Here is a 25,418-nt window from a genome sequence, read left to right on the forward strand (position 1 = left end):
TCAGAGTCTGGCGCTAGCACTTTTAGCATAGCTTATGCTTAAGGTCTAATCAGATTCAATGATATGCTATCACAAACTACCAAAGAGTTTCGCTATTTTTCCTTTTTAAAACTTGACTCTTCTGTAGTTACATCGTGTACTAAGACCAACAAAAAATGAAAAGTTGTGATTTTCTAGGCCGATATGGTTAGGAACTATACTCTCATTCCTACATAATAAACAAGGAACTTTGCTGCCGTACCATGGGTGCAGCAGGCGCAATGATATTACGCAGCGCCTGAAAATAGCCCCCAGCACACTCCCTGTGCAAGCAGGTAGTCACCTTGATTATGTTGATGGAAGTTAGCTTATTTTCAGGCGCTGTGTAATATTGCGCCTGCTGCACCCATGGTACGGCAGCAAAGTTATTATTATGCAGGAATGAGAGTATAGTTTCTAGCAAAATCGCAACTTTCCATTTTACGTTGGTCTTAGTACACGATGTAACTACAGAAGAGTCAAGTTTTAAATAGGAAAAATATCAACTCTTTGGTAGTTTGAGCGATATGCTCAAACTACCAAATCATGGGGTTATGATACTAAATTATATTTATGCAGTAGTTATAATCCAAGTATTCACTTTTTTAACATAGACCTGAAAATTACATTTCCAAATTTAACGGTAATAAATCTTGAATGCTTTGGAGCACAGATATGGAATGATATTCCAGACAATATTCAAAAGGAATTGCAAATTGTATTTGCAATTGCGTTTGAAATTTGTGCATTTTCAATTTCTGCAGGCATACTTTGTGATATAATTGAAACATTTGAATCGCAAGAGGATTGCGATTCAAATTTTGTGAGGGTTGTGGCAGGATGCGGAGGAAGTGAAATAGCAAAAGGGTGACTTTCTATTGCCATTTCAAAATGGCAGGGTCATAACGCGAAAGACATTGGAAATGCAATTGCAAATCAACTTTGCGTTTCCATTATGTCACAACATATGCGTGCACAAATTGAAAATGCAATTTCTTTTGAATATTGTCCGGATTATCATTCCATAAGACCCAAGTGTAGTCTCTTTTTAAAATGACACTTGGCAGACTATTGCTAAAGTTATAGAATGTTATGTTTATGAAAAATGCACAAAAATACTATTTAAGTTCAATATTGCAGTACCTTCCCTGGTAAGCTTTGAATTGTTCTGGTTTGGCCAATATTACCCAAACACTGTGCCTTTCATCCATCTTTTGAACTTTCTTTACAGTGCCCGAATTTCTCTTCAAAACAAAGTGAACCATTTAAACACATTGAGAAAATTTGGTTGGGTTTGATTGGGTTAAAATGTTTTAATAAACTTGAGACACAGTCTTGTGGACAAAGCATCTACATTAAGTCATTGCAATGTGACAGTGACAGACATTTATTTGTGTGTAATGATTTTTGAAGTAGTTTCACAAGGCAATCATGTGATTCGTCACAGAACATGTCCACAGGTTCACAACATCATCTGCAACAGCTACATGACTTTTGAGTTCAATGTTGTACAACACCAGAAGTCTCCTTGTGTTGATGCCTTCAGGATGAATAAAGTGCATTTCCTGAGATAAATTGGAAAACTAAATGCGCGTACATGTTCAAATGAACAGAATAGGGCCAACAGACACATGCTGCAGATCTTCCTCTGAAAAGCTTGCACTTCTGAGAACTGTAGAAGAGTGTGAATGGTCAGAGATGAGAAACTGTACCTTCAACTTGGTTGAATTTAGATCATTACCTCGATTTGAAGTGCTCCCGATCTGATTCGCTGCACACTGTTTGTAACAACGTCCATCTGCAGTGTTTTCAGCATGACAAATGACAACATCACAGTGGACAAATACCTATTTTGAACGTAAATTAACCGTTACAGGATTATCAGTTTAAGAGCACTTTTATAAAACAATTTTGTATTTTTAATACAAAGTATTAAACATTTTCAGCTTACCCTCCTGGCTACAGTGGCATCCTCACTTTTAGAACTCCCATCATCCTCTCTTAGAGTAAATGTTTTAACCTCAAATCTCTTGATGTGATCCGGGATGTCCACTTTGTCATCTTCAATTACAGGATGGATGATGGTCTGATCGGGGTCTTTAGGATTTGGACATCTGATTAGAGATGAATTAGAGCCCTCATCAAGAAGAAATGTTCAACAAACGCATACAATGCTTCAAACATACCCATCAACAATTAAATCCCATTTAGGTTTGGATTCTCTGTCCTTGGTGAGTGTTGCCCAACAGTTTTCCAGGCCTACTGCTATCCTGGAGTCCATCGAGTGATCCATACCCACCTCAAAATACAGAGGCTGTTTCAGAAACTTCAAAACTGGGTAGTCACCATCATGATGGAATAATCTGTAGACCATATCTTGGAGAGAAAAACCAAAGTCTCATATTATACCATATATTGCTCAGACTGGCAGGCTTAACCTACACAAAAAAAAAGGTTCTATATGGCACCAAAAATGGTTCTTGGCTCGTAATCATAGGGGAACCTTTTTTAGTGCTATACAGCACCAATTTTGGTGCTTCAGTGGTTCTTCACCGGTTCTTTGACTAAGGTGCTATATAGCACCGGTTAATAAGGTGCTATATAGCACCCCTACCATATACAGAACATGTAAAGATATGGTGCTATATAGCACCAAAAGTGGTTCCTCTATGATTACGACGAAGAACCATTTTTGGTGCCTTTTTTTGTGTATCTAGTTCCTGTTTATAAAAAAAAAAAATGCTATTGGATATTCATATTGGATCCTATTTACTCGCATTCCTGTTCTTATTGTGAATGACTCATAATTGCATGTTATTCCAAATAAATAAAATTAATCAAAATGCAATAACTTGCTATTTAGGAATTGTATTTGCAAAATCGTATGCCATCTGGTTCCATTTTGGTTTGCAACATTCATATTCATAATTTTATGATCCAATCAATTCCTAACAGATACACTGAAGTCCCATCCTACATTCCCATTTAATACAATTTTACTTGATGAAATGTTAAAATGAATGCCAAAATATAATGGGTTTAACTTTAAGTGAAAACCACTAGCAAAATGTATGGAGTAGTTTACATACCCTGAGAGAGCCTCAGGCTAACAGTGAGTTCACCCTTCCCAACATCTGTCTGTGGCTCTTTAAAGTGTGGAACAGCATGGGACATCATGCTTTGGGTGGAATTTGTGCTATAAACGCAGGACACTGTGAACCTGTTTGAGATGAGCAGTTACAGGAGAGAGAAAAAAAAAGTAACATTTCACTGATTGTTGTACTTCACACAATTGCTCCGTGTGTATAGATGGAAGTAAAATTAATTCAAAATCCATAACTACAATGACATTACTTTATTATTTTAGAGCGTAATCCTCTGTCAAAGGCACTAGAATTAGTACTGGAGACAATTCATTAGTTTCCTCAATTCTACAAGTTGTCACAAGTGACAACGTGAAAGAAGTTTGTTTGAAATCTTTAAAAAAAAAAAATATATATATATATATATATATATATATATATATATATATATATATATATAATTTGCAAATCAATGCAGCATTGAAGGTCCCAATGAGCACAGTGGCCTCCCTCATAAATGGAAGTTTGGAACTACCAGGACAGCAATCAGGGGAGAAGGGCCTTAGTCAGGGAGGTGACCCTGTTGGTTACTCTGACAGAGCTCCAGCATTTCTCTGTGGAAAGAGAACCTTCCAGAAGAACAACCATCTCTGTAGCAATCCACCAATCAGGCCTGTATGGTAGAGTGGCCAGACAGAAGCTGCTCCTCAGTAAAAGGCACATGACAGCCCGCCTGGACATTGAAAAACATCCCCATTCTGGCAGAGGCAGGAACTGGGAGACTAGTCAGGATCGAGGGAAAGATGAATGTACAGAGACATCCTTGGACTCTTGCACTCTGGACCCCAGACTGGGGGCGAAGGTTCATCTTTCAACAAGACAATGACACCAAGCACACAGCCAAGATAACAAAAGAGTGCTTACAGAACAACTCTGTGAATGTCCTTGAGTGGCCCAGCCAGAGCCCAGACTTGAACCTGATTGAACATCTCTGGAGAGACCTGAAAATTGATGTGCACCGACGCTCCCATCCAACCTGATGGAGTGAAAGGTCCTGCAAAGAAGAATGGGAGAAACGGACCAAAAATAGGTGTGTCAAGCTTGTAGCGTCACACTCAAAAAGAATTGAGGCTGTAATTGGTGCCAAAGGTGCTTCAACAAAGTATTGAGCAAAGGCTGTGAATACCTGTATACATGTGTCTGTCTTGTTTGTTTCTCATTGCTATTATCATATATTATGCTATTGTTTGTATACTGTTGGGAGCATTAATAAAAAATAAAAAAAATACAGACGGCATCCGACATCCGTGTGACCATTTTCTTGGCACGCTCACGTCACGCTTCAAGTTACATCAAGCGTGACTTCAACCCACTAATGCCTGCGCAGGTGAATGTGGGTCGGAAGCGATAGTCTTCAGTTTAAAAAATGTAAAATATTGGTATTTTTCTTACAAACACTTTTCGTTTTACTTCAGAAGACATTGATTCATCCATTGGGATCGTATGGATTACTGTAGTTATTGCTGTATGTGCTGTTTGATGCTTCAACTTTTAAGTACCCAAATGAGTTTTCATTAGCAGAGATTATTTTTTATTTTTCTGTGTTCATCTGAAGAAAGTCGTATACATCTCAGATGGCATGAGGGTAAAAGACGAGTAAACGGTGTGGATATTTCTGGTGTTGTAAATCTGTTTTGAAAGTTGTTTTTCAAATAAAGATTTCAGAGTGATATCAAATTGTGTATGTGATTTTGTTGTACTTACCCTGTAACTACACGAAACAAGAGGGGAACAAGCACCACTTTGCTTTACAGCCGCAGATTTACACTTACCCTGTAACTACATGGATAATTAACCCTTAACTAAAAAATACTTACAGTATAAATAATTTGTTAATTTTCCTGGTAGTTACCCCTTTATTCCCCAAATATTACATATTGTTCCCTTATACCTACACGTAGATATTTTATAGTTACACTATAATTACAGAAAGTTAAGCTGTAAATTCGTTTTAATTACACAGTACTTTTTGGGCCGTAATCTAAAGCGTTACCAATAATAATAATATGGAAGTCAATGGCTACCATCAGCTGTCTGGTATTCAACTGTCTGTGTTCAACAGGAGAAATGAATACAGGTTTGGAACAATATTAGAGTGAGTAAATAATGACAATTTTAAAAGGTGAACTGTCCCTTTAAGGACAGCATGTTCACTAGATTGTGCTGCTGTCAATTTAAGACCTGCATGCATCTAATATACAGACACACGCCGATTTGACTTTCACTTTAGACTTAACCGACTGTGTTTATGTTAACCTTGTGTGTGACAGTATTAGCGCAGTAAGACTACTTACCGTAAATCCTCTAATATAGGCCCGGGCCTTTATTTTACTCAAGCGCATCGCGGTCCAGGCCTTTATTGGAAGGAGGCCAGAATTAGAGGCAGGCCTCAATTTCTATTTGAGCAAATCAAACTACCAGTAGAAAGACTAAAAATGAGATTTTGCATCTATTTCAACCTATAAAATACTAGGTTCATTTATTGAAAACGTACAGTTACCATAACATTATGGTATGCATACAGAACATTAACAACAAATACCGGTAATTCAGGCTAAATTCCAGTGTAGAAATATGGTAACAAAAACGTAGCAAACATAGGCTACCGGAAGTGCATTGTAAACACCATACACGGTGATAATTAGGTTATTGATTCATAACAAAAGGCAACAAACACCTTACCGCTCCAAAGTTTAACCATTCCTGTCTCGTTTGGTTTGAAGTTATAAAAAAAAATCTCCAATTCTGTTTAATCCTCGTCCTCCTCAGTTTTCTCCTCCTTTTCATCTCTCCCTGTAAACTCCTCATCACTCGCGCCAGCTTCTACAACAAGTTAATTATTGTACAGCTCCTCTTCGTCCTCCTCATGTTCCGCTGACCGCAGCGCGTCTGTTCTCATCCTCGCGCCGTAAACGTTAGCCTACCGGACCCGGTGACTGAAGTCTCACGTGCGAGTCAAGAGTGAGGTGATCAGACATCCCAACCTGAAAAAAGTCATTTCAGGGAGGTATCTCTCCTAAAATTATGTAGATCACTTTTACTATTTACATAAGCTGCTTATACTACGGTAGTCCAGTAATCAAGTTTGACAGGCGTTTAGTGCGCGCTCGGAAAAGCGCATGTTAAAAACCGTGCATTAGCACGCAAATGAAATGTTTAACCGGCAAGGCTTTAAAACGCATGCAAATAATGAACGTTCGTGATTGTGAATAACTATAGTGTTCCGTGAGTATAACTACCACTAATGTGTGATGTGAATGTATGTCGCGTTGTTCAGTATATTGGGATGGAGGCAAATGATAGAATGTGTAGAAAAATAATTAAATGCAAAACCCAAAAAAAAAAACGCAATTCACAAGCACGTATTGAACCGTTAATGCCGTACCGAACAGTTCAATATTATATTGAAAATTGTGGCATCCCTATTATATATGTTTGTGTTTTAAATAATGTAGGTTTAATCATTGTTTAAGAATGTTGCATTTTCTATGAATATTTAATTTCTGTACTGTATATTTCTATTACATTTGCATGAATCATCTGCTAGCTACAGCCATGGTAGGTCTCTGAATAAATACTGATACCTAGTGGTCAAAAACAATAGCAAAATTAATAGGTCTGTATTATTAAATTGGAGAACATTTTTGGATAGCTAGGTTTGCTTGTATGTTTAGTGCAGAATGGGTGTGGTAGGGGGCCCAGCCTCATTCTTTCATAGGGCCCAAAACTGCTAGCGGAACCCCTTCTGTCAATCAACATTAGATTGCCACCCTCAGACTAAATAATGCAACCTGTGCCAAAAGTGTACTGCGTGTGTTCAGAGAATATAAAGCTTAAAAAAAATAATAAAAAAAAATTCTTAAACTATAGCACTAAGACCACTCTATATAAATGACAGGATTAGTTGTATGATACATGTAAATTAATAGTTACTTCAGATGTTATATGTAATGTTTATGGTCTGTTCGGAGAGGTGTATATTGCACACTGCCGACAGAGGTAACGCAACTGACCTAACACAAAAATGCATTTCTTTATGCATGCAATTATGGAGGAAATATTAAGCATTAACGTATATCTGTGTTTAGCTGCAGAAATTTATAATATTAATACAAACGAAGAACCTTGGGACTAATAATATATTTGAAGCAAATTAATGCGAATATTGTTTGAAAATAGTCACAAAAGGATTATTTCCCAACTAGAATTAGACCTATAATTTAATTCACTGTTCTGTTTCTTTATGCTTTATAAAAATAAAATTGTATTTTTATAAAAATACATTTATTACTGTAAGATGTTTGTTAATCTTTGTTAACGTTAGTTAATAAAAATCCAGCTGTTCATGGTGTGTTCATGTTAGTTCAGTGCATTAAAGCTGCAGTCCGTAGTTTTTCCTCTTTATCGCCATCTCTGTTCGAAATCTGCAATTGTAATTATTTGTGGAATTGTCAACTTTTCATGAATTGTGCCTCGGCACGGCACAGTGCGGAGGAATCCAATTTTTTGAGGAGAAAGTGCGGCTGTCAGTCACCGTGCCGGTCATTCAGAATCACAGATTATACTTTTTGAAAGTATGACCAACATAATTTTCACTGAAAAATGTCATCTGAACAAGTAGATAACATCCACCTTTGTTCTGACTAACCAAGGGGAAAAAAAGCATTGCAGATCGCTTATCATTTCACGTCAAACCGTGCAAATTATACTTTGTTTTCAAATTGTTAATGTTAACATCAGCATAGCGTGACTACATTTAATGTGTATTAGGGCTACCTGTAGTTTAGTTTCCACTTCTGTGCAGTCTAATTTCTAACCGTCATAGGCTATACCAACAAATTATGAGTAGAGGCTAGCACAAAATAATTGATATTTACCATAAATGCACATAGCAAAACGAGAACGGCACAACAGAGAACTCTGTAACTGTATGAATTAAGCGAACAAGTGTGCTTCTGTTACATAATTGAACCATTGAAATGTCTTGTCCAGCAGAATAAAAGCGGTCTCTGCGTCCGTTTTGAACCCCTTTAAAACACGGAGTTCACGCCACCTTTCAAAAGCCATTTTTATCCTTGTTTTCGCATAGGCCCGGTTGAAGTCTTTTTCTGTAGCCACTCCGAGGGTGCGTCTCAATCAACTCCCTAGCTCAGTAGTCAGGGTTCTGATCAGGGAGTCAGCCCATTGACTTATGTCCTGATCAGTGCCCTGACTTTACTGAGCTAGGGAACTGACTGAGACGCACCCCAAGTCCAAAGTCTTTTGCATTTTACAACGGGTGAATCTCCAGTTGTCACTGGTGATTGTCGTTTGAACCTTTCTGGATCCGCCATCAAATTGATAAGTTTAATTATATCAAGTGCTGTGAGAAAAGGCTATAAATCTCTACCTCCAACATCCTCACAGGCAATATAGCCTACTAGCCGGGACACCTTTATGTGTACAGATGTGACGTAATGACGCAAAAATTGCATTTCCAGCGGAAATCCACCAGTACCACTGGAATTTAAAACAAGCTTACCGTTGTAAATCGAGCTAAGGTAAGCAGATAGTATTGAACACTAGCTGGTTATGTACTTGCTCAAATTTATTTTTGATAATTTTTAACCCAAAAAAAGTTACGGACTGCAGCTTTAACTAATGTTAACAAGATTTTAATAAAGTATTAGTAAATATTTAAATGACCATTAACCAAGATAAACAAATGCTTTATAAGTGGAGTTCATTATTAGTTAATGTTAACTAATGTGGTTAACTAATGTTAATTAATTAACCTTATTGTAAAGTGTTACCAGAGTTTCTTTAGCAGTGGAGAAAAATAGGTAAAACAGGAAAAATGACACCTGTAATTTCAAAGTGAAGGCATAAATAGACTCGTATATAGACATACTTAAAAGCGCTCTTTTTTCCTTCTTGGACAACCAACCAATCACAGTCTGCAAAAGACTGTCATACATAGCAACGGGGTAAGCCCGCCTCCTCACTAAGATAAAAGTTTTTGTATTTTCCTCTCTCAGAGTTGCTCTCAGATCAGTCCTGAATTGCTCTTAAGCTAAGACTCCTACGTAGAAGTTAAGCTAAATTAGGAGCTTTCTGAGAGGATTCTTAGAAGCTTTAAGAATACGGGCCCAGGTACCTAACTTGCTTGTTTCAAGGATCAAAGCTTTCTGAGGCATGAACTATAAAACTTTCACAGAAAAAAACCCCTAATCATATCATGCAGTATCACTCTATTCTTTTTAAAAGCCCAACATAAATTAAACACACTCAAAAAAGGATAAAGCACCTAACCTGAATTCCGACTTGGGGTTTAATTTGGAGGTCTGAGGCAAAGGTTCATCTGTCTTCCAGGTGACTTCATTCTCATATGTCATGGTGTCCCCAACAAACTATAAAAGCAAAAGAGTTAGTAAATATTGTCGCATAACAGCAGTATGGTGAATGCTTGAAGTGAGTGTCCTCATCATACTGTTCGTGTGGTTCCACAAGTGGTGACATCAAAGTGAAAATAAGCGAAGTGGTCTTCGTTGTAGAAGGGTGTGCAGGCCGGGTCTCTTAGAGAGAGTTCACCAGGAAACAGACGTGGTACAGATTCCAATTTGGGAAGCACCACGGTAATCGTTCCATTAGAAAAACACTCTGGCACAAAGAAACTTATATTTTAAGTTATATTATAATAAACTTAAATTATAAAAAAAAAAAATGGCAACAAGACATCATTAGGGCAGTAATGCCAAATATGAACCAACCTGACATTTTTACAAAAAAGGTGCAGCCAAGGGAGAAATCTTTGATCTGCAGGTTATTTAAGGTATCGTAAAGTTCCACATCAATTCTTCCCAGGACTCCAGTCAATTGAACAGACTTAAAATATAGAAGGCATGAAATCCAGTCAGGAATTAAGACTGTGGTTCCACAAAACAAAAAACAGCTTAGGGCTAAGAAGCTACACAAGGCTTTATTCAAATAGCTTGAGTAGTCATTTTAGGATGAACTATCCATTTAAATACATGTTTACCACTTATGACTGGTAAACTGTGCTATGGAAACACTAAATCACCAGTGCAAACTAGGAAATTTGAAGAATACCTCTAAAGCCACAAGTGGGGCTAGGAATGGCACAACAATGTTGAAATGGGTTTCATTTGAATGGTGTTCATACTGCTGTAAAACTTCATCATTCAGCTCCACTTGTCCCAGTTTGATCTTTAATTGGGATCTTGGGGTGCTTCCATATTTGACACTGATATTGAAGATGTCCTGGTTGCAGATTCCCCCTGCCCTTGGAAGGGCTGCAGAAAAAAAGGACAACAAGTTAAATATCAGCACAATGCCCATTATGCACACTTTTGCGCTTAGAAATCTGCCTTCCTGTAGAGTTTACTGCAGTTCAAATAAAAGTATCCATTATCATTCTCAATGGCAGAGTGAGTCAAAGAACATGATCTTACTGCCATTTTTGCTCATGGCCACTCAGTTCTGGACTATTTTTTTTTGAGCCTAATCACCTGAGGTATAAATGCCAATAACATTTATAACAATAACTCTTTAGCTGCAGGAAGCTTATAGTCTGACCACAATAAGAATCCCAGTCTCAAAGCCCTTCACTAGCAACCATTCACTATCCATCCATAAGGCATTACTATATACTACCTGGATTGTGCCAACCAGAAAAAACTTCACCCCTTGGCATGAAGGGAGATACACAGGTCTTACCAATGTCACTTATAGAAGCTTCTAGTACGGTGAAGTGGGAAAATGATTCATGTTCAGGCAAGATGATGAAACCAAAGACGAGAGGAAGAAAGTAGGTTCTTTTATCGGGGCGAAGAGTCTGCATTACAGATGAAACCATGTTAAGACAGGGTAAATAATACAATGTACCAGAAGTACCATACGCACCTTTACTTGGACATAAGGTTTAGAGAAGGGAACCTGGAGAGTAAAGGCGTTGGTGCCATTGGGGAAGCTTTGCTTTTGCAGGCTGATTCCATTAATAATGATCTCAGAGAGAGTGAGCAATTCAGAGCCAAAGGTGATATTCAGCAGCACCACATCAGGTAGAAAGTAACCCAGCAATACATCAAACACCTTCTTCTGGGGTTGAGTGTCTGATCACAAAAACAATTCTCTTGAAAAATAAGTAAAATAAACCGTTTTTCCCTAAATTCAACACTCACTGTCTGTGATTTGGGGGGGGAATGGTTTCAAAGGAGTGGTGATAGGGAATAAGACCTTATATACAGTCTTATCCAGCCCCTCTATCCACAGTAGCTCAAGCATGGGTTCTATGGTGTAACTGATATGGTATTGGTTCTCAAGAGCATGACTCTAATAAAAAAAATAAAAAAAGGTGTTAAATCAATATATTAAAGTTAAACACAAAAAAAAATTAATTTGTAGAAAACCCAACCTTGTAGTATCCACCAGGAGCCCCAATAGGAATCTCAACAACTACATGGGACTCTGTGAAGATCATGCCGTAGCTACGGCTACTCATCTCTTCAGGCGTGAGCCTTTTACCATCAATGCCCATGTGCACCTCCAGGATTTGAACTTCGGAGGACACCAAAGGAGTTATGTGCAGAGGAAAGTTCCAAGAAATCTTCTGACCCACAACAGAAGCTCCATCTGAAGTCAATTTAGAATACAGGACTTCAGGTCTACACAGAGTCATGGGACACCAAAGTGGCAAAATAAGTGAGTGTGAATTAAGTCTCACTGGTTGGACAGGCAGCTGCCGACTCCACTATAGCCATCATCCAGCGATCTCTGAACAGGACCACAGATTTGAACACCATCATATCAACATCGTCAACCTGACAAGGAAAGATACTTAAGAAACTGTAGAAAAATGAACGCGTCATATCCACTGGCACATGAATCATTTCATACATGTTGCACAAAGGTTTCGGCCATGCTGTATGGGCTTCTCATGACCAGCCGTGTTGGAGAACTGTAGACATAGTAGCCCATCCCTTGCAGGGTCTCTCTATCAAAAGACTTCTCTCCAGGGGTGTAGAGTATGATCGTCGAGAGTTGCAAGTTTGGTATAACTGTGGGCTGTTACAATAGAACAATGTAAAATTTAATATCAAAGACAATCATGAAATGAACTATAAAAAAATTAATACAAAAAAAAATGAATCACCTACCATTTTTGATGAAAACAAAAACAAAACAAAGTGTGAGTAGTGCTTGCATATGCAAAACTTGCAACCACAATGCTTTAGCTGTTGCCAGTATGTTTCCATGTGGTTATCAAAGTCTTTATAGTGCATCATTATGCAGTTGCTAGGGAGTTTTTAGTTGTTGGTAGACCAAATTAAGATCCCACCCCCAAGTCTCTATGATATTCCATTACCCTTTGTAAGGACTCCTTCAATATTAGTGTATAGCTGCGTCCATAAAATCGCATACAGTACATACTAAATTTGAAACAAATCATTAATGTAGTGCAAGTGGTAAGGGACAACACCATTTTTACCCAAAGTATGAACAATTATAAAAGTGACGCTTAATGAAACAACAAAAAAAATTAACATACCCACTCTTTTACTGCTGCTTTCTTGACTTCTGGTATTGCATTCCTTACGGATACCTAATAGAACATTAACAGGCATGCACAGGCTGGTAACAATAACACACTGCATTTCCATTGGAACATTTTAACACTTGTTGTGAAAAGATTCCCGTTAAAAAATAAAGAGCATTCACAGATTTTTTTTTGTGGAGATAGCCATAGCAGGTAACAAACCCTTTTAATGAATTACTAATTGCATTGAGCTGCAGTAATGGCAGTCTTGTCTTACTTGAGGCCTGTTGCGTGAAGCTAGTTGAACAAACAGAGGTGGTTCAGAGTTGACAATCATACATTTCCAACCTGGTTTAGATCAGGTTCAGCAGGCTCACAACGTTCTGTAGAAATATTCTGTCAACTCAGGGTTTGATCAGGAGTTTGTGATTAACTCTGAAGCGCACTCATCTGAAAGTGTGGTACATGCAGCAAACAGCCAATAAACATGGATTTTGTCTCAAATGCTCTCACTATAAACAGCTTTAGGGTACGTGTACACTACAATAAACTAAAATGTATTTAACTGTTCTTTTCCGTTTTTCGCATACAGACATCAACTATGTCAAAACAGTCCCAGTTTACAGGGATCTGCAAAACTGACTTAAAATGCTTCATCATTCATGCAAGACCAGTAGTTAGCGATGTCACTTTGTAAAGAAACACCATGCGCCTATAGACTCGTAATACACATGGGCATTACATGACCATTTTCACACCACTTCCACTTTTTGTAGTTCACAGAGATGATAATAGTATCACTTTCAAAAACTTGCACTCTGAGTTTTCAAGAGTTTGTTTTCAGGCTGTTGTAATTGAATGGCCAAAATGCATAAAGTTTTCAGTTTTTAGTTGAAAAGTAATTTGGAGTGCAATTATAGGGTGAGTGGCTTTATTGCATCAGATATCTGCAAAGACCCTTTCAAGGAAAGTATGTCATATCTACTATAATGGGGGAATCCTGAAATCTCAAACTGCTTGCTGAACTCTCAATTAAATAACATTTCAAATCAGCAACAATCAACAACCAGCCTACAGCATGTGCAGTCCTGCATGTGCAGTCCTGAGCACGAGTCTTAGGTTTCTGTGGGAACTGGAGCTTCTAACGGGAATAGAGAATAGCACTTATCATTCTATTCATTGTCTGTCTGTCTAATTTATTTAAAAAAAAAAAAAAAAAATTCTGTTCTGTGCTAGACTAACTGAGACTTGTTACAGCACTTGCATATTGCTGATATTGTTGCCCTTCGACTGCTCTAGCTGCTTCTATTGCCCTCATTTGTAAGTCGCTTTGGATAAAAGCGTCTGCTAAATGACTAAATGTAAATGTAACGGCAGCTGCAGTGACGCAAAGACTTCACAATTCAAATTGACTTCACATCAGTGACGTATTCCACCATATTGTGCGTTGCAGTTTTTCCCCATTCACAAGTAGGAGTGAACCGTCTTTCTATAGTCTTTGATTATAGGTCACTTTGCTCACAGCTGATTGGTCCAGTTTTGGTTTGCAATCTCTAACCCAAGGGTTTTCACACTTTATGATGCTAAGGACCCCCAAATATGATGAACCGTTTATGAGGGACCCCCTTCCTAAATGTATGAAAACATTTCAACTGTTAGATAAATAGTAAGTGTGACATTATTAAATACAACATTGTTTCCAAACTTAAATTGGCCATACTTAATGTTGGATGTATAAACCTCAAGAACATTTTCAATTAAAAATGATTTGTATAAGCAACTTTCACAATAAATGTAAGCAGCTTACGTACTGCATTAAGAATACTGCCTTAGATAACCCCAGTGAGCAAGATAAAGGGGACTATAGTGAGAAAAACTTACTAGAAAGATACAAAGCAAACATATACAGTTCTGAAAAGTACGTATATTGCAAGAAAGTGGAGAAACATTTAGAATGTTCGGTAGACTTTATCCATTGTGTCTTTTTATTCTCTGAAACTTTCTGGGGACCCCTTAGAACCCTCTGGAGGATCCCTGGGGGTCCCTGGACACCAGTTTGAACCTTTTTTAGTGCTTTATAGCACCAATTTTGGTGCTTCAGTGGTTCTTCAGAGGTGCTATATAGCACCTTAGTCAAAGAACCAGTGAAGAACTTCTGAAGAACCGGTGTAGAACCGCTGAAGAACCACTGAAGCACCAAAATTGGTGCTATATAGCACTAAAAAAGGTTCCCCTATGATTAAGAGCAAGAACCATTTTTGGTGCCATATAGAACCTTTTTTTTAGAGTGTATAATTAAAAAATTTTGTTTAAATGAACATACAGATAATGTGTAATATAACTACGATTTGGAATCGTAGCCTAAACGTACATCAACTATATAAACTAACTTCATAACTTTCACTTGCACTGATATAGTAAGATATTTTCTTATTGTGTAAATGCCTTTATGTACTTCATAATCTTGCTGATTATCCCTTGAGAACTTAAATCACACAAGCTCCATGACCTCCAGATCAAAGCCCGAGTTGACAGAAAGTTGATGTTTAGCATCATGGTAACAGCAAAGGCTGATTGGATTGGTTTGGTTGTCAACTTGAAACTAATCCTGTAACCCAGTTTGTTCAATTACCATCATTGCACAGGCCCCAGGAGAGATTATGTTTACTTATTTAGATTTTAAATATTTAAAATAAGCTCTTTATTTCAGTACAAGGGATGATATTTTAGTCATAAAAATTAAGATCCACCTCAAATTTAGCAGCTATGATACCCACAAACTATCAAGCTACCCAAAATATTTGCTATAAAAGAAAATTAAGTTACTTGCCTCCATGAAGTTTGTCTCGCACAAAATCTCACGTGAAACCGCGGTGTAACTGCAGGACTTGACCGCTTCAATGACTTTCTCAGATAACATTGGAAAATCAGAGAATTTAACCTGTATAGTTACTTTAAATTCCTGGTCACCCTACAAAAATGAAAATAAACCTGGTTGGTAAGAGTTTTTAGAAACTCTATGGTGCAAATGTACCAACCTTTCTTATTCATATTTTCTATTTAATTACATGATAAAACAATAGTTCCAGAACTAGAGCTGGTTAAAAGGAATGCTTAATTAATAAAAAGACACAAACCTGGTTTTCGGCAAAACAACTCTTTAGGGAAGCTGACACTATCGTATTCCCCCAAGGATCCGATTTCTGTGTGTAGCCACACTGAGCCGCCAGATGAGGTGTGAGAAGGACTGTCTGTGTGTTATCTGAAACACCCAGAGGAGGTCTCAATTGATTCCTGGTGGTATTAAACTCATTGGCACAAACAAAGGGATCATCAACTTACTGACTGCATAAACCTCTAAAGGACTTCCTGCACTCAAAGAACTAGGGAGGATAAATTGCACCATATTTCCAAGACATTCCGCTTGTATTCCATCTGCAATCAAGAAATTAGTCCATTAAGTAATGAATTACATGACTTGACACATAAAACGTTTAAATGGATATGGCTTACCTGCAGAGGTAGCTGCATCAATGCGTATTATAGTGACTATAAGCCATAAAACCCTAAAACCATCATAAATAAATGAGCATATCTCTTGATGAATTCAAATACAATTATTTCCATAGCCTAAAACATACCCTATTTCAAAGTATCCCATTCTTTGAAATCTTTGCTCATGTATTTTACAAACCATCATTTTCTACACAACCGCGCGACCTCACCCGCATGTGATTATTAATGAAGTGTGTCTAGAGCGCGTTCCGTCAGATTGCAAAGTGTTAAGTGCAGGTGTGTAACTCTCCGCCCAACTATAGGTGGGAACCTGGATTTGAAGGTTAACAGGGCGTGCGTCTCAATCAGCTCCCTAGTTCAGTAGTCAGGGCACTGAGGCTGACTCCCTGATCAGTGCCCTGACTACTGAACTAGGGAGCTGATTGAGACGCACCCTGTGAAACTGTTGGCTCTTTGTACCCATAGTGATCATGTATTATTGATTAAGCGACCGTTTCTTTTGAGTTTTGCGCTTTTAAGGCATCAGTGCGGAAAGGCACAAATGATTTGAAACCGCGTGGGTAGGTGATATTTATATTCGCAATATAAAGTGTTCTCTCTTTTGTCTGTTGTCTGGTAATTATGACTCATTGGGAACACTGGGTCTAGATGTTAAGTTGACCGTTAACTATAAAGGTTTTATAAAGATTTTTTCTCAGTAGCCAAATGCTTTTGAATTATAAATGCTTGGTTTCTCTAGCTGTCATTTTTTTTGTTTCTAACAGGAAGCAAAAAAAAAAAAGAAAAAAAAATATTTGTGAATTCGGTCTTGCAATCAACGTATTTTGTTTTGCTATAGGCCTAGCTATTGGTACATAAGTGAGTCAAATAATTGTTTTCTCAGGACAGTAATTTTCGTTATGTAAATATCATGTTTTCAAATGTGTTCTATGTGTTCTCATTTTCACTCTTACATTCTTTGCAGTTTATACAGATTATTTCTTTAAGTTGTTTTTATTTATTTACCTTTTAATAAGATTTAGTATTTACTAAAAAAGTAAATGGCAAAAACACAGAACATTAAAACATAACCGGTACATATGCTCATATCATACAGTCAAAGCAAAAATTATTCAGCCACCATATCATTTTTTACTAGTGGGTGCAGGACACTATAGTAAATTTATGCAAATGAGAATAGCTAAATAAAGTAAACTGTGACATTTTATACCCCAAAATTCTTCATACTGTAGACTATCAGTAAAATTGATAAGTATTTGGGACCAAAATTATTCAGACACTTTGACCTGACCATGATTTGCTTAAGTGTTTTTTCTTTAATTGCTAATGCGACCTTTTACACCACAGACTGAACAAAATTAAGTATAATGCTATTTCCTGCATACTTAGTTTTTTACACTGTTTAGGACTTGGATTCCCATGCTAAACATGGCTAAAGTAAAAAAAAAAAAAAAAAAAACTCCTTCCGGTTTGTCACAAGTTTCAGAAAGTTTTTTTTTTCCGAGTATGGGCCTAGGTGACGTCACAACCCGTTCTCACTCCCAAGGCATCAAAATTTGAAGCATGGTCAAGCGCCTTCTGCGTAACAATTAAGATGCTAAAGGCACCCATAGGCGTCATTTTTCATTGTGCAGGGTGCTTTATTGATTTCAATGAGAAACCTTTGCCGTCATAAACTGACATATAAATGTAAATAAAATTATGCTGGCTGATTAAATTGAGAATCCAACGCGGGAGTGTGATACTCAATTTTATCAGCCAGCATAATTTTATTTACATTTATTTAGACACGTTTGAACATGTAACCCAACCCCATCCCTAAACCTACCCATTTGTGCATTATATGATATGATAAAACACAGGATATAACAGGCAGATACGACTGCATGCACAATTTATTAAAAAAGTACAAATATTCCAAGTGTTCCGAGGCCAAACGATTGATTTGTGTGAAGAAAATCCCCAAAAGCGATCGCCGTCTCCATCCTCCGAAGATCATGCACACATTCAAATTTAAAAAATTGCCGCCCGAAGAAACGTTACGTCAGATTTCATAGTGAAATTGCATTGGCTCTCGTAAATGTCTCGTGACCAATTGCGTCACTACGTCAGCTTTGATTCTACAATGTCATTGGTCTTGTGGCCAATTGCGTCATGCTAAAGAGTCGTGTGTATCATTTGAATGAGATATGAATGAGTGTGTTGCGTTCACGGATCGCCTGGATGGATCATCATTTCAGCGATTAAAACATTAAGATCAACTCTGTTCTTCACATGTAGATATCGGATGACATTAGAAGACTTGGAATGCAACAAGACTTAATACTTTTAAACTGTTTGGGTCAGTTTTTGCAATAAATACCTGTGACTGTACTTTGATGCCTGTTACGTGTTTTATGTTTTAGAAGTGGGTAGGGTTAAGGTAGGAGTGGGGTTAGTTGCTCCAAAATATAAAAGTAGTCTATGAATATTCCTAAAATCATGTCTGTCTGCTTTTACAAATGCAAAGAATTAAACGCGTCTTGATCTGACGCATTGGGCAAACAACTGAAATCTATGGAGTACTCTGCGTGACGATATAGTGACGCCTAGGGGTACCTTTAGTGTCTTCATTGTGACGCGAAAGATCATATTTTGATGCCTTGGGAGTGAGAATGGGTTGGACGTCAACAAGGGCAGAATTTCCTTGTACGAGCACTTCTCCCGGAACGGCGCGCGTTCACACGTTGACGAGAGTGAGAGAGCAAACACATGCCCATCAACGCGCTTTGCACAGCTTTAGGGAAGTCGTCGGTGGCACTGCACAGGTCACAGGACTTCACAAAATCAACAATGCCACCAAAGAAGTGTGCTTTTGGTTGTCAGGGCAAGACAACCCTGTTCAGCTTCCCAAAGAATCCAGAGTTAAGGCGAGTTTGTTTTTCCGGAGCAGCAACGGAGTTGCGCAAGTGTTTTTGTTTGTTCCCTGCATTTCGGCAATGATTGTTTTATAAACAAGGCCCAGTTCAACTCCGGATTTGCAGATCATCTAATGCTGAAAGATGGAGCGGTCCCAACGATAAAGGTTGTAAGTAAAACTGCTTCAAATGTATGTGAGTTGTTTGCTATCGGTGCGTAGTGCACATCAAGTAAACAGCATGAACGTACAGTTAATTTATCAATTGAGCATGCAATGTATGGTGTGTGTTTAAATACATTTGTTTAGCTGACCACTATAGGTGTCTGTTTGTATATTGTAAAACCACTCCAAACAACAATACACAAAGTGTCGGAAAATATGTTGAACTAAATTAATTATTTCATATTAAGCCATATTAAGTTCACACAAAGCACTTAATTCAAATGCGCTACTTTACCATTGTTTTTCTATGTAGACACGCACTAGTCTGACGTGCAAAACCGTTCCGCTTGCTAATGCTAAGTCATATACAATAGTTCATGAACCAAATCATGTCATCATAAACCATGTGTAAACACACACAAATGTTGTAAAACTCGCGCATGACATGGTGTTCTAAAACAATTTTTGTCCCCCACATTTTCTAAGGATGTCACAGCTTTCAGGCGCTCTCAATGCAATAGCTGCACTCTCGCTCGTGACTCTTTAGCACCGGCCACACGATACGCCTCCAGCCGCTCGGTTTTATTCGGAAAGACTCGGTACAGTATTCATAAATATGATAAAACTAAAGACTTTTCGAAGATATGAAGGATGCAATACTACTCTATAGGTTCTCAAGATTGACATGATATTGACAGAAACTGTGTGTGACCCCCCCCCCCCTTTAAATTAAACAGCTAACAGCTGATTGGTTGATTTTAATCCATTACATACCTTTCTATCAAAGTTATCTGATATTATCAAGATTAATTTGTTCTGACAGTTTAACTCTGAGTTCTTGTCATATTGTATTACCATTTTCACCATTTTCTAAACTAAAGTGAATAAACTGTGATAATGTGAGAAAATGTTGAAGGTGTCTGAATACATTTTGGTTTGACTGTATGTTAAATGTAGTGTAGTGCAGTATTCTTTTGCAGTGATGTCACCCTTTAAATAATTTGACCTACAGGATAAATAGGCTAAGATGACACTCAGCATGTATAACACTCTGATGTCATTAAGTTTCAATCTATTGTATGAGAGGATCTGTTTACAGCAGGTGAGTTGAAGTTACGTAAACCATCAACCGTCTTATATATATATATATATATATATATATATGGGACCATATATATATATTAATTGTTTTATCCAACACAATCTCATTGTGATCACATTCATAGATTGATCACATTCATAGATTTATGTATGATCTGTTTACCCCCTAGTGACAGTTATGTTTAAGCGGTGGACTTTCATGCTGACTTTTTCTAAAGAAGTTACATTACATTCTTAAATGGTTACATTTTTCTGTGAGATCGGTTGGTTTTTCATAATTTTTTAATTAATGTAGTAAATAATAATATAAATGTAATCTAATAGTATTATTTTATTTATAGCATGTCACACTGCAGGACTATGCAGATACAAAATTAATCTGAAGCTTATACTCTTACCCCCAGTTTCACAGACAAGACTTGAGCCTTGGGGGTTCCCATCATCGGTTATGCACTCTTAAAAATGATGGGTTGTTTCAACCAATGTTTGGGTCAAATATGGATAAACACAACCTTTGTGTTTAAAAAATTATGGTTGGGTTTGTCTATATTTGACCCAAACATGGGTTGAAACAACTTAATCATTTAGAGTGTTGATTTAGTTTTAATTAATTAACTTTGTTTTAATTTGAATGAAATGTTATTAATTAAACGGCTCATGAACATACATTATATACTTTTCTCCCTAAGAGTTTAGTTATTGACCCATTTATTAATTGATTTCATTTTAGTTTTCAGTGTTGTTGATGTAGCTAAGATCACATTTCTGTATTTTTTAGTAGAAAATGCAAGTATATCATTGGCAAGACTTCCAGATTCAATGAATCAGTATCACCATGATGTATGGACAAATTCTCCACCATCAAGGCAGGGAGGAAGATCTCATTAACCTCAACGTTGGAGGCATCCAGCACAAGGTGGAGCGCTGCGTTCTGCTCCGGTTCCCCAACACACGTGTGGGTCAGTTAATTCAGTGCTGCAGCGACGCCGCCATCTTGGAACTCTGTGACGACTACAGCCCCGCTGAAAGGGAATACTACTTCGACAGGAGCCCACAAGTCTTCCACTGTGTTCTGAACTTCTACCGTACAGGACACTTTCATGCTCTAGAGGAACTGTGTGTGTTTTATTTCAGCCAGGAGATCGAATACTGGGGCATTTGTGAGCTGGATCTGGAAGCCTGCTGTCTCGATTGGTTCCTTGAGCGGAAGCAGAACGTGTGTAGCCGGTCTAGTAGTGGCACGTCATCTGGAGAGATTTCGGTTGTGAGCAGTGACCTGTGGAGGTTTGAGGGCACCTGGTGTTCAGAAGTGCGTAAGCTCATGTGGCAAACTCTTGAAGATCCCAGTCACTCCAAATGTTCCAAAAGTGTAGCTGTGGTTTCTGTCCTGGTCATTTTGACCTCCATTGTGGCCATGTGTATCCACAGTATGCCGGAATTCAGGCAAGCAACTGACAGTGAACATTCTGTCCTAGACTCTCTGGAGCTCATCTGTATCATCTTCTTCTCTGTGGAGTTTGTCCTGCGGGTCATAGCAGCTCCTCGTCCGTGGAGGTTTTTGGGAAACCCTCTGAACATGATCGACATTGCTTCTGTCTTGCCTTTCTATGTGACGCTGGCCTTTGAAAGTTTGGACGAAGAGGATGGGGAGGAAAACCAAAGTCTGGTCAACATGGCCAAGATGGTTCAGGTTCTCCGGTTAATGAGGGCCTTCAGGGTCCTAAAGCTTGCAAGACATTCAGAGGGGGTGAGAGCGTTTGGGGAAACTCTAATGAACTGTCACGGTGAGGTGGGTCTCCTCATTCTTTTCATTACTGTTGGAGTATCGTTCTTCTCAACTTGTATCTACTATGCTGAAAAGGAAGAAGCTTTGTCCAAACTCTCTTCTATTCCTGTTTGTTGGTGGTGGGCCATTATTTCAATGACAACAGTGGGCTACGGAGATGTATATCCACAGACAGCAGCTGGGAGAATTGTAGCTACACTTTGTATTCTCTGTGGGTTACTTGTAGTTTCTTTACCCATCACCATAATTATGAACACCTTTTCGAAGTACTTTGAGAGTAGAAGGTGCCTTTCAGAAGCTAAACCATAGGAAAATGTCAACCATTCCCTGTGGTTTAAAATGTTGGTTTGCTTTTTGCAATCTTCAGAAACATTTATGTGGTTTACATTTAAGGAAAAGTCATTGTTTTGTACATTATAGTATAGACACTTTATTAACCTATACATTAATAAAAAATAAAGCCATCTGACATCTAGGAATTAAATACTTTTTTTAACAGCAATGCTAGATTGGGTTGTTTTAAAAGGTATCAGAGCGCTTTGAAGCACAGTTGAAATGCATGTCAGATTTATTTGCACAAAATGCACATAGATCGAAGGTCCTTTTTAGTACAATTATTGGGCCTCATTCATGAAGCACGAGCAGAACAAATTTTAATCCTGCTTGATTTAAGTGCAGCATTTACACAATAGATCTACACAATAGATTAGGACATCCTTTTACAAAGACTTGGTCATGTAACCCAGTTTCAGGGATCTGTGCTGAATTGGTTTGCATCTTACCTTAAGGACGGAACTTTTCCAGTTAATTTGGTGAAATGTTTCTCATCTCATGCTCAAATCTGTTATGGGGTTCTGCAGGGCTCTATACTGGGTCATCTTCTTTTTGCCTTGTATATGCTTCCTCTCGGTCATATTATTCAGAATTAAAACATATCATTTCTATGCCGACGACTATTTTCCTGTTAAAAACAACAACGGTTTTGTGTCTAATCTGTTTGCATGTCTTCAAGACATTAAATGCTAGATGGACTTCAGCATTGGACTAACTTTTTACAGTTAAATAATGATAAAACTGAAATCGGTGTTTTTGGCCCACACTGATAAAAATGATTCTGTAGTGTAGTAAATATACAGAAAAAACTAATTTAGTTTCTATATGAAAGTTAGTTCAGGCAAAAATAAAAAAAAACTAAGTAAATTCTATATTAGTACTCAATTCAAGCTTGTAGAAATTGAAGCGTAAATATCAATATTATAAAATTAAGTAAAACTACTCAACTTTTTTGATCCTGTTTTTCCCATCATGCACTGGGACTTAATTAATAAGGTTGGTTTGTTGCTGTTTTCCAGTTCTTTTAGACTGTTTTATCATTGCTTTTGTTGTTAGGTTTAGTAACTTGTCATTCTGTGATGAGTTCATTTTCTACTCAATGTCACATACATAGTTACTCAAAAATGATCCATCAAATATTACCGTCATTGTATATTGTAGATCAAGTATTGAGGTCTCTGTGTTCGGGTGAGTATTGAGTTTACTATTATGTAGATATGGTGTCTACACAATATCTATTGTATTATTTACTTAGATGTTTCTAAGTAAAGCATACACTTTAAAAGTGTGGTTTAATTCAGTGTTACATTGTTTGAGTAAAAAGTAGAAATGCCTCCACCAAATTTTCTTTAAATTTAAAATGACTTAAGAAAGAAAATAATTGTACTTAAAAATTACAAGGCTTATTGTTTTTTTTCCTGATATTGTTAATTCGTTACCTTTTATTAATAGAGCACTTTTCTGGGTACTCAAAGCGCTTTACATATAGAAGGGGGAAATCTCCTCAAGCACCACAAATGTGCAGCATCCACCTGGATGACGCGACGGCAGCCATATTGCACAAGAACACCCAATTCACACCAGCTTATTGGTGGGGAGGAGACCGAGTTATAAAGCCAATCAATATATGGAGATGATTAGGAGGCCATGATGGACAGAGGCCAATGGGCAAATTTGGCCAGGATGCCGGGGTTACACCCCTATTTTTCCGAAGGACATCCTGGGATTTTTAATGACCACAGAGCGTCAGGACCTCGGTTTAACGTCTCATCCGAAGGACAGTGCTCTCTGAAAGTATAGTGTCCCCATCACTATACTGGGGCATTAGGACCCACACAGACCAGAGGGTGAGCACCCCCTGCTGGCCTCACTAACACCTCATTCACTATTCACTACAATACTCCACTAATATAGTCCACTTGAGTGATTGAATAAAAACGAGTGAGTGAATTTGGACACCGAGTGCACAGGAAGGCCTGCCGCTTTTGCATAGTTTCTGCTTGCTGTTTAATAATTATTTTAAATGTAGCAAACTGGCAGCTCCAGTAGTAATGACAATATTAATTTTGAACTCTGCCATGGAAACTAGCATCAGGGAGAACATTGCATGGATAGAGAAAACATTCTCAGATGTTTTTTTTATTTACTTTTCATGCTCATTTCTAGACACTATTAAGTATCTTTGCATCTGCCTGAAAAGTAATTCTAACAGGTAAGAGGTAAAAAGTTTTTGTGTTTTATGCAGGGCAAAAAAAAACCTTTATAAAACACAAAAAAAGGATTCAATAGATGTGGGAGCTGAATACATAAACAAAACAAAAACAAGAAGAAGACAACCAGATAAAATGTATGTTGGAAATCATCTTCGCTTCTTTATTAACACTCAAATCTGAAAACTGAAGATCCCAATGGTTACAAATGCATCAATATGGGATACTTTCTACACCGCCTCCTAAGTTCAACCCTATTTCTTCAGATGTTTAGCCACCAGAATTTCAAGGGCCCTCTTCCTGTGTTTCGCTGCATGTCAAACCCTTGTCCATTTTCCTTCCTCCATCCTCCTCAGATCTACTGTGTTGCCATCTGGCTTTGTCTGTTGCTCCAGTAGATTTAATATTTTGGCACAGCCTAATTATTGCTGTTGTCATGACATTTATTTTCATTTTTAATTTTTTATTAATTTTTTGTTTGTATTATATGTCACTCACTCTTCACAAAACGTTTGCATCTATGTAGCATGTATAAACCGTAATTAAACAATTTAATAATCTATAAAAAAGGAATTATACCTGTTGGGCCAGCGCGCCTGTTGGGCCTCTCTTCGGTCTTCTGGTCAATTTCTCCTCCCAGTCCCTTGTTCACATTTTAAAACCGGGCTTTTGCTGTGGCTGCTCTTAAGCTCAGGAATAGGCTAACGATACCCAA

The 25,418-nt window shown here is 37.7% G+C and overlaps 2 protein-coding genes across 2 annotated transcripts; one reads left to right on the forward strand and one right to left on the reverse strand.

Moving 5' to 3' along the window:
- Nucleotides 1-1,436: 1,436 nt before the first annotated feature.
- zpax2 (zona pellucida protein AX 2) lies at nt 1,437-16,357 on the reverse strand (the record flags this gene model as incomplete). Its single annotated transcript, XM_079830761.1, has 21 exons — nt 1,437-1,583; nt 1,731-1,865; nt 1,970-2,132; nt 2,205-2,394; nt 3,108-3,238; nt 9,453-9,550; nt 9,631-9,800; nt 9,911-10,025; nt 10,251-10,453; nt 10,878-10,995; nt 11,064-11,272; nt 11,342-11,492; nt 11,575-11,792; nt 11,884-11,980; nt 12,057-12,224; nt 12,709-12,762; nt 15,527-15,667; nt 15,834-15,958; nt 16,039-16,131; nt 16,210-16,262; nt 16,338-16,357. 21 exons carry the CDS (start codon nt 16,355-16,357, stop codon nt 1,437-1,439), a joined length of 2,799 nt encoding a protein of 932 aa, XP_079686887.1.
- Nucleotides 16,358-21,209: 4,852 nt separating this feature from the next.
- Nucleotides 21,210-22,469, forward strand: kcns3b (potassium voltage-gated channel, delayed-rectifier, subfamily S, member 3b; the record flags this gene model as incomplete). Its single annotated transcript, XM_079830762.1, has 1 exon — nt 21,210-22,469. One exon carries the CDS (start codon nt 21,210-21,212, stop codon nt 22,467-22,469), a length of 1,260 nt encoding a protein of 419 aa, XP_079686888.1.
- Between the last annotated feature and the right edge of the window lie 2,949 nt (nt 22,470-25,418).

The sequence above is a fragment of the Gobio gobio genome (genome assembly GCF_949357685.1).
Source record: "Gobio gobio genome assembly, chromosome: 12".
Taxonomy (NCBI): Eukaryota; Metazoa; Chordata; class Actinopteri; order Cypriniformes; family Gobionidae; genus Gobio; species Gobio gobio.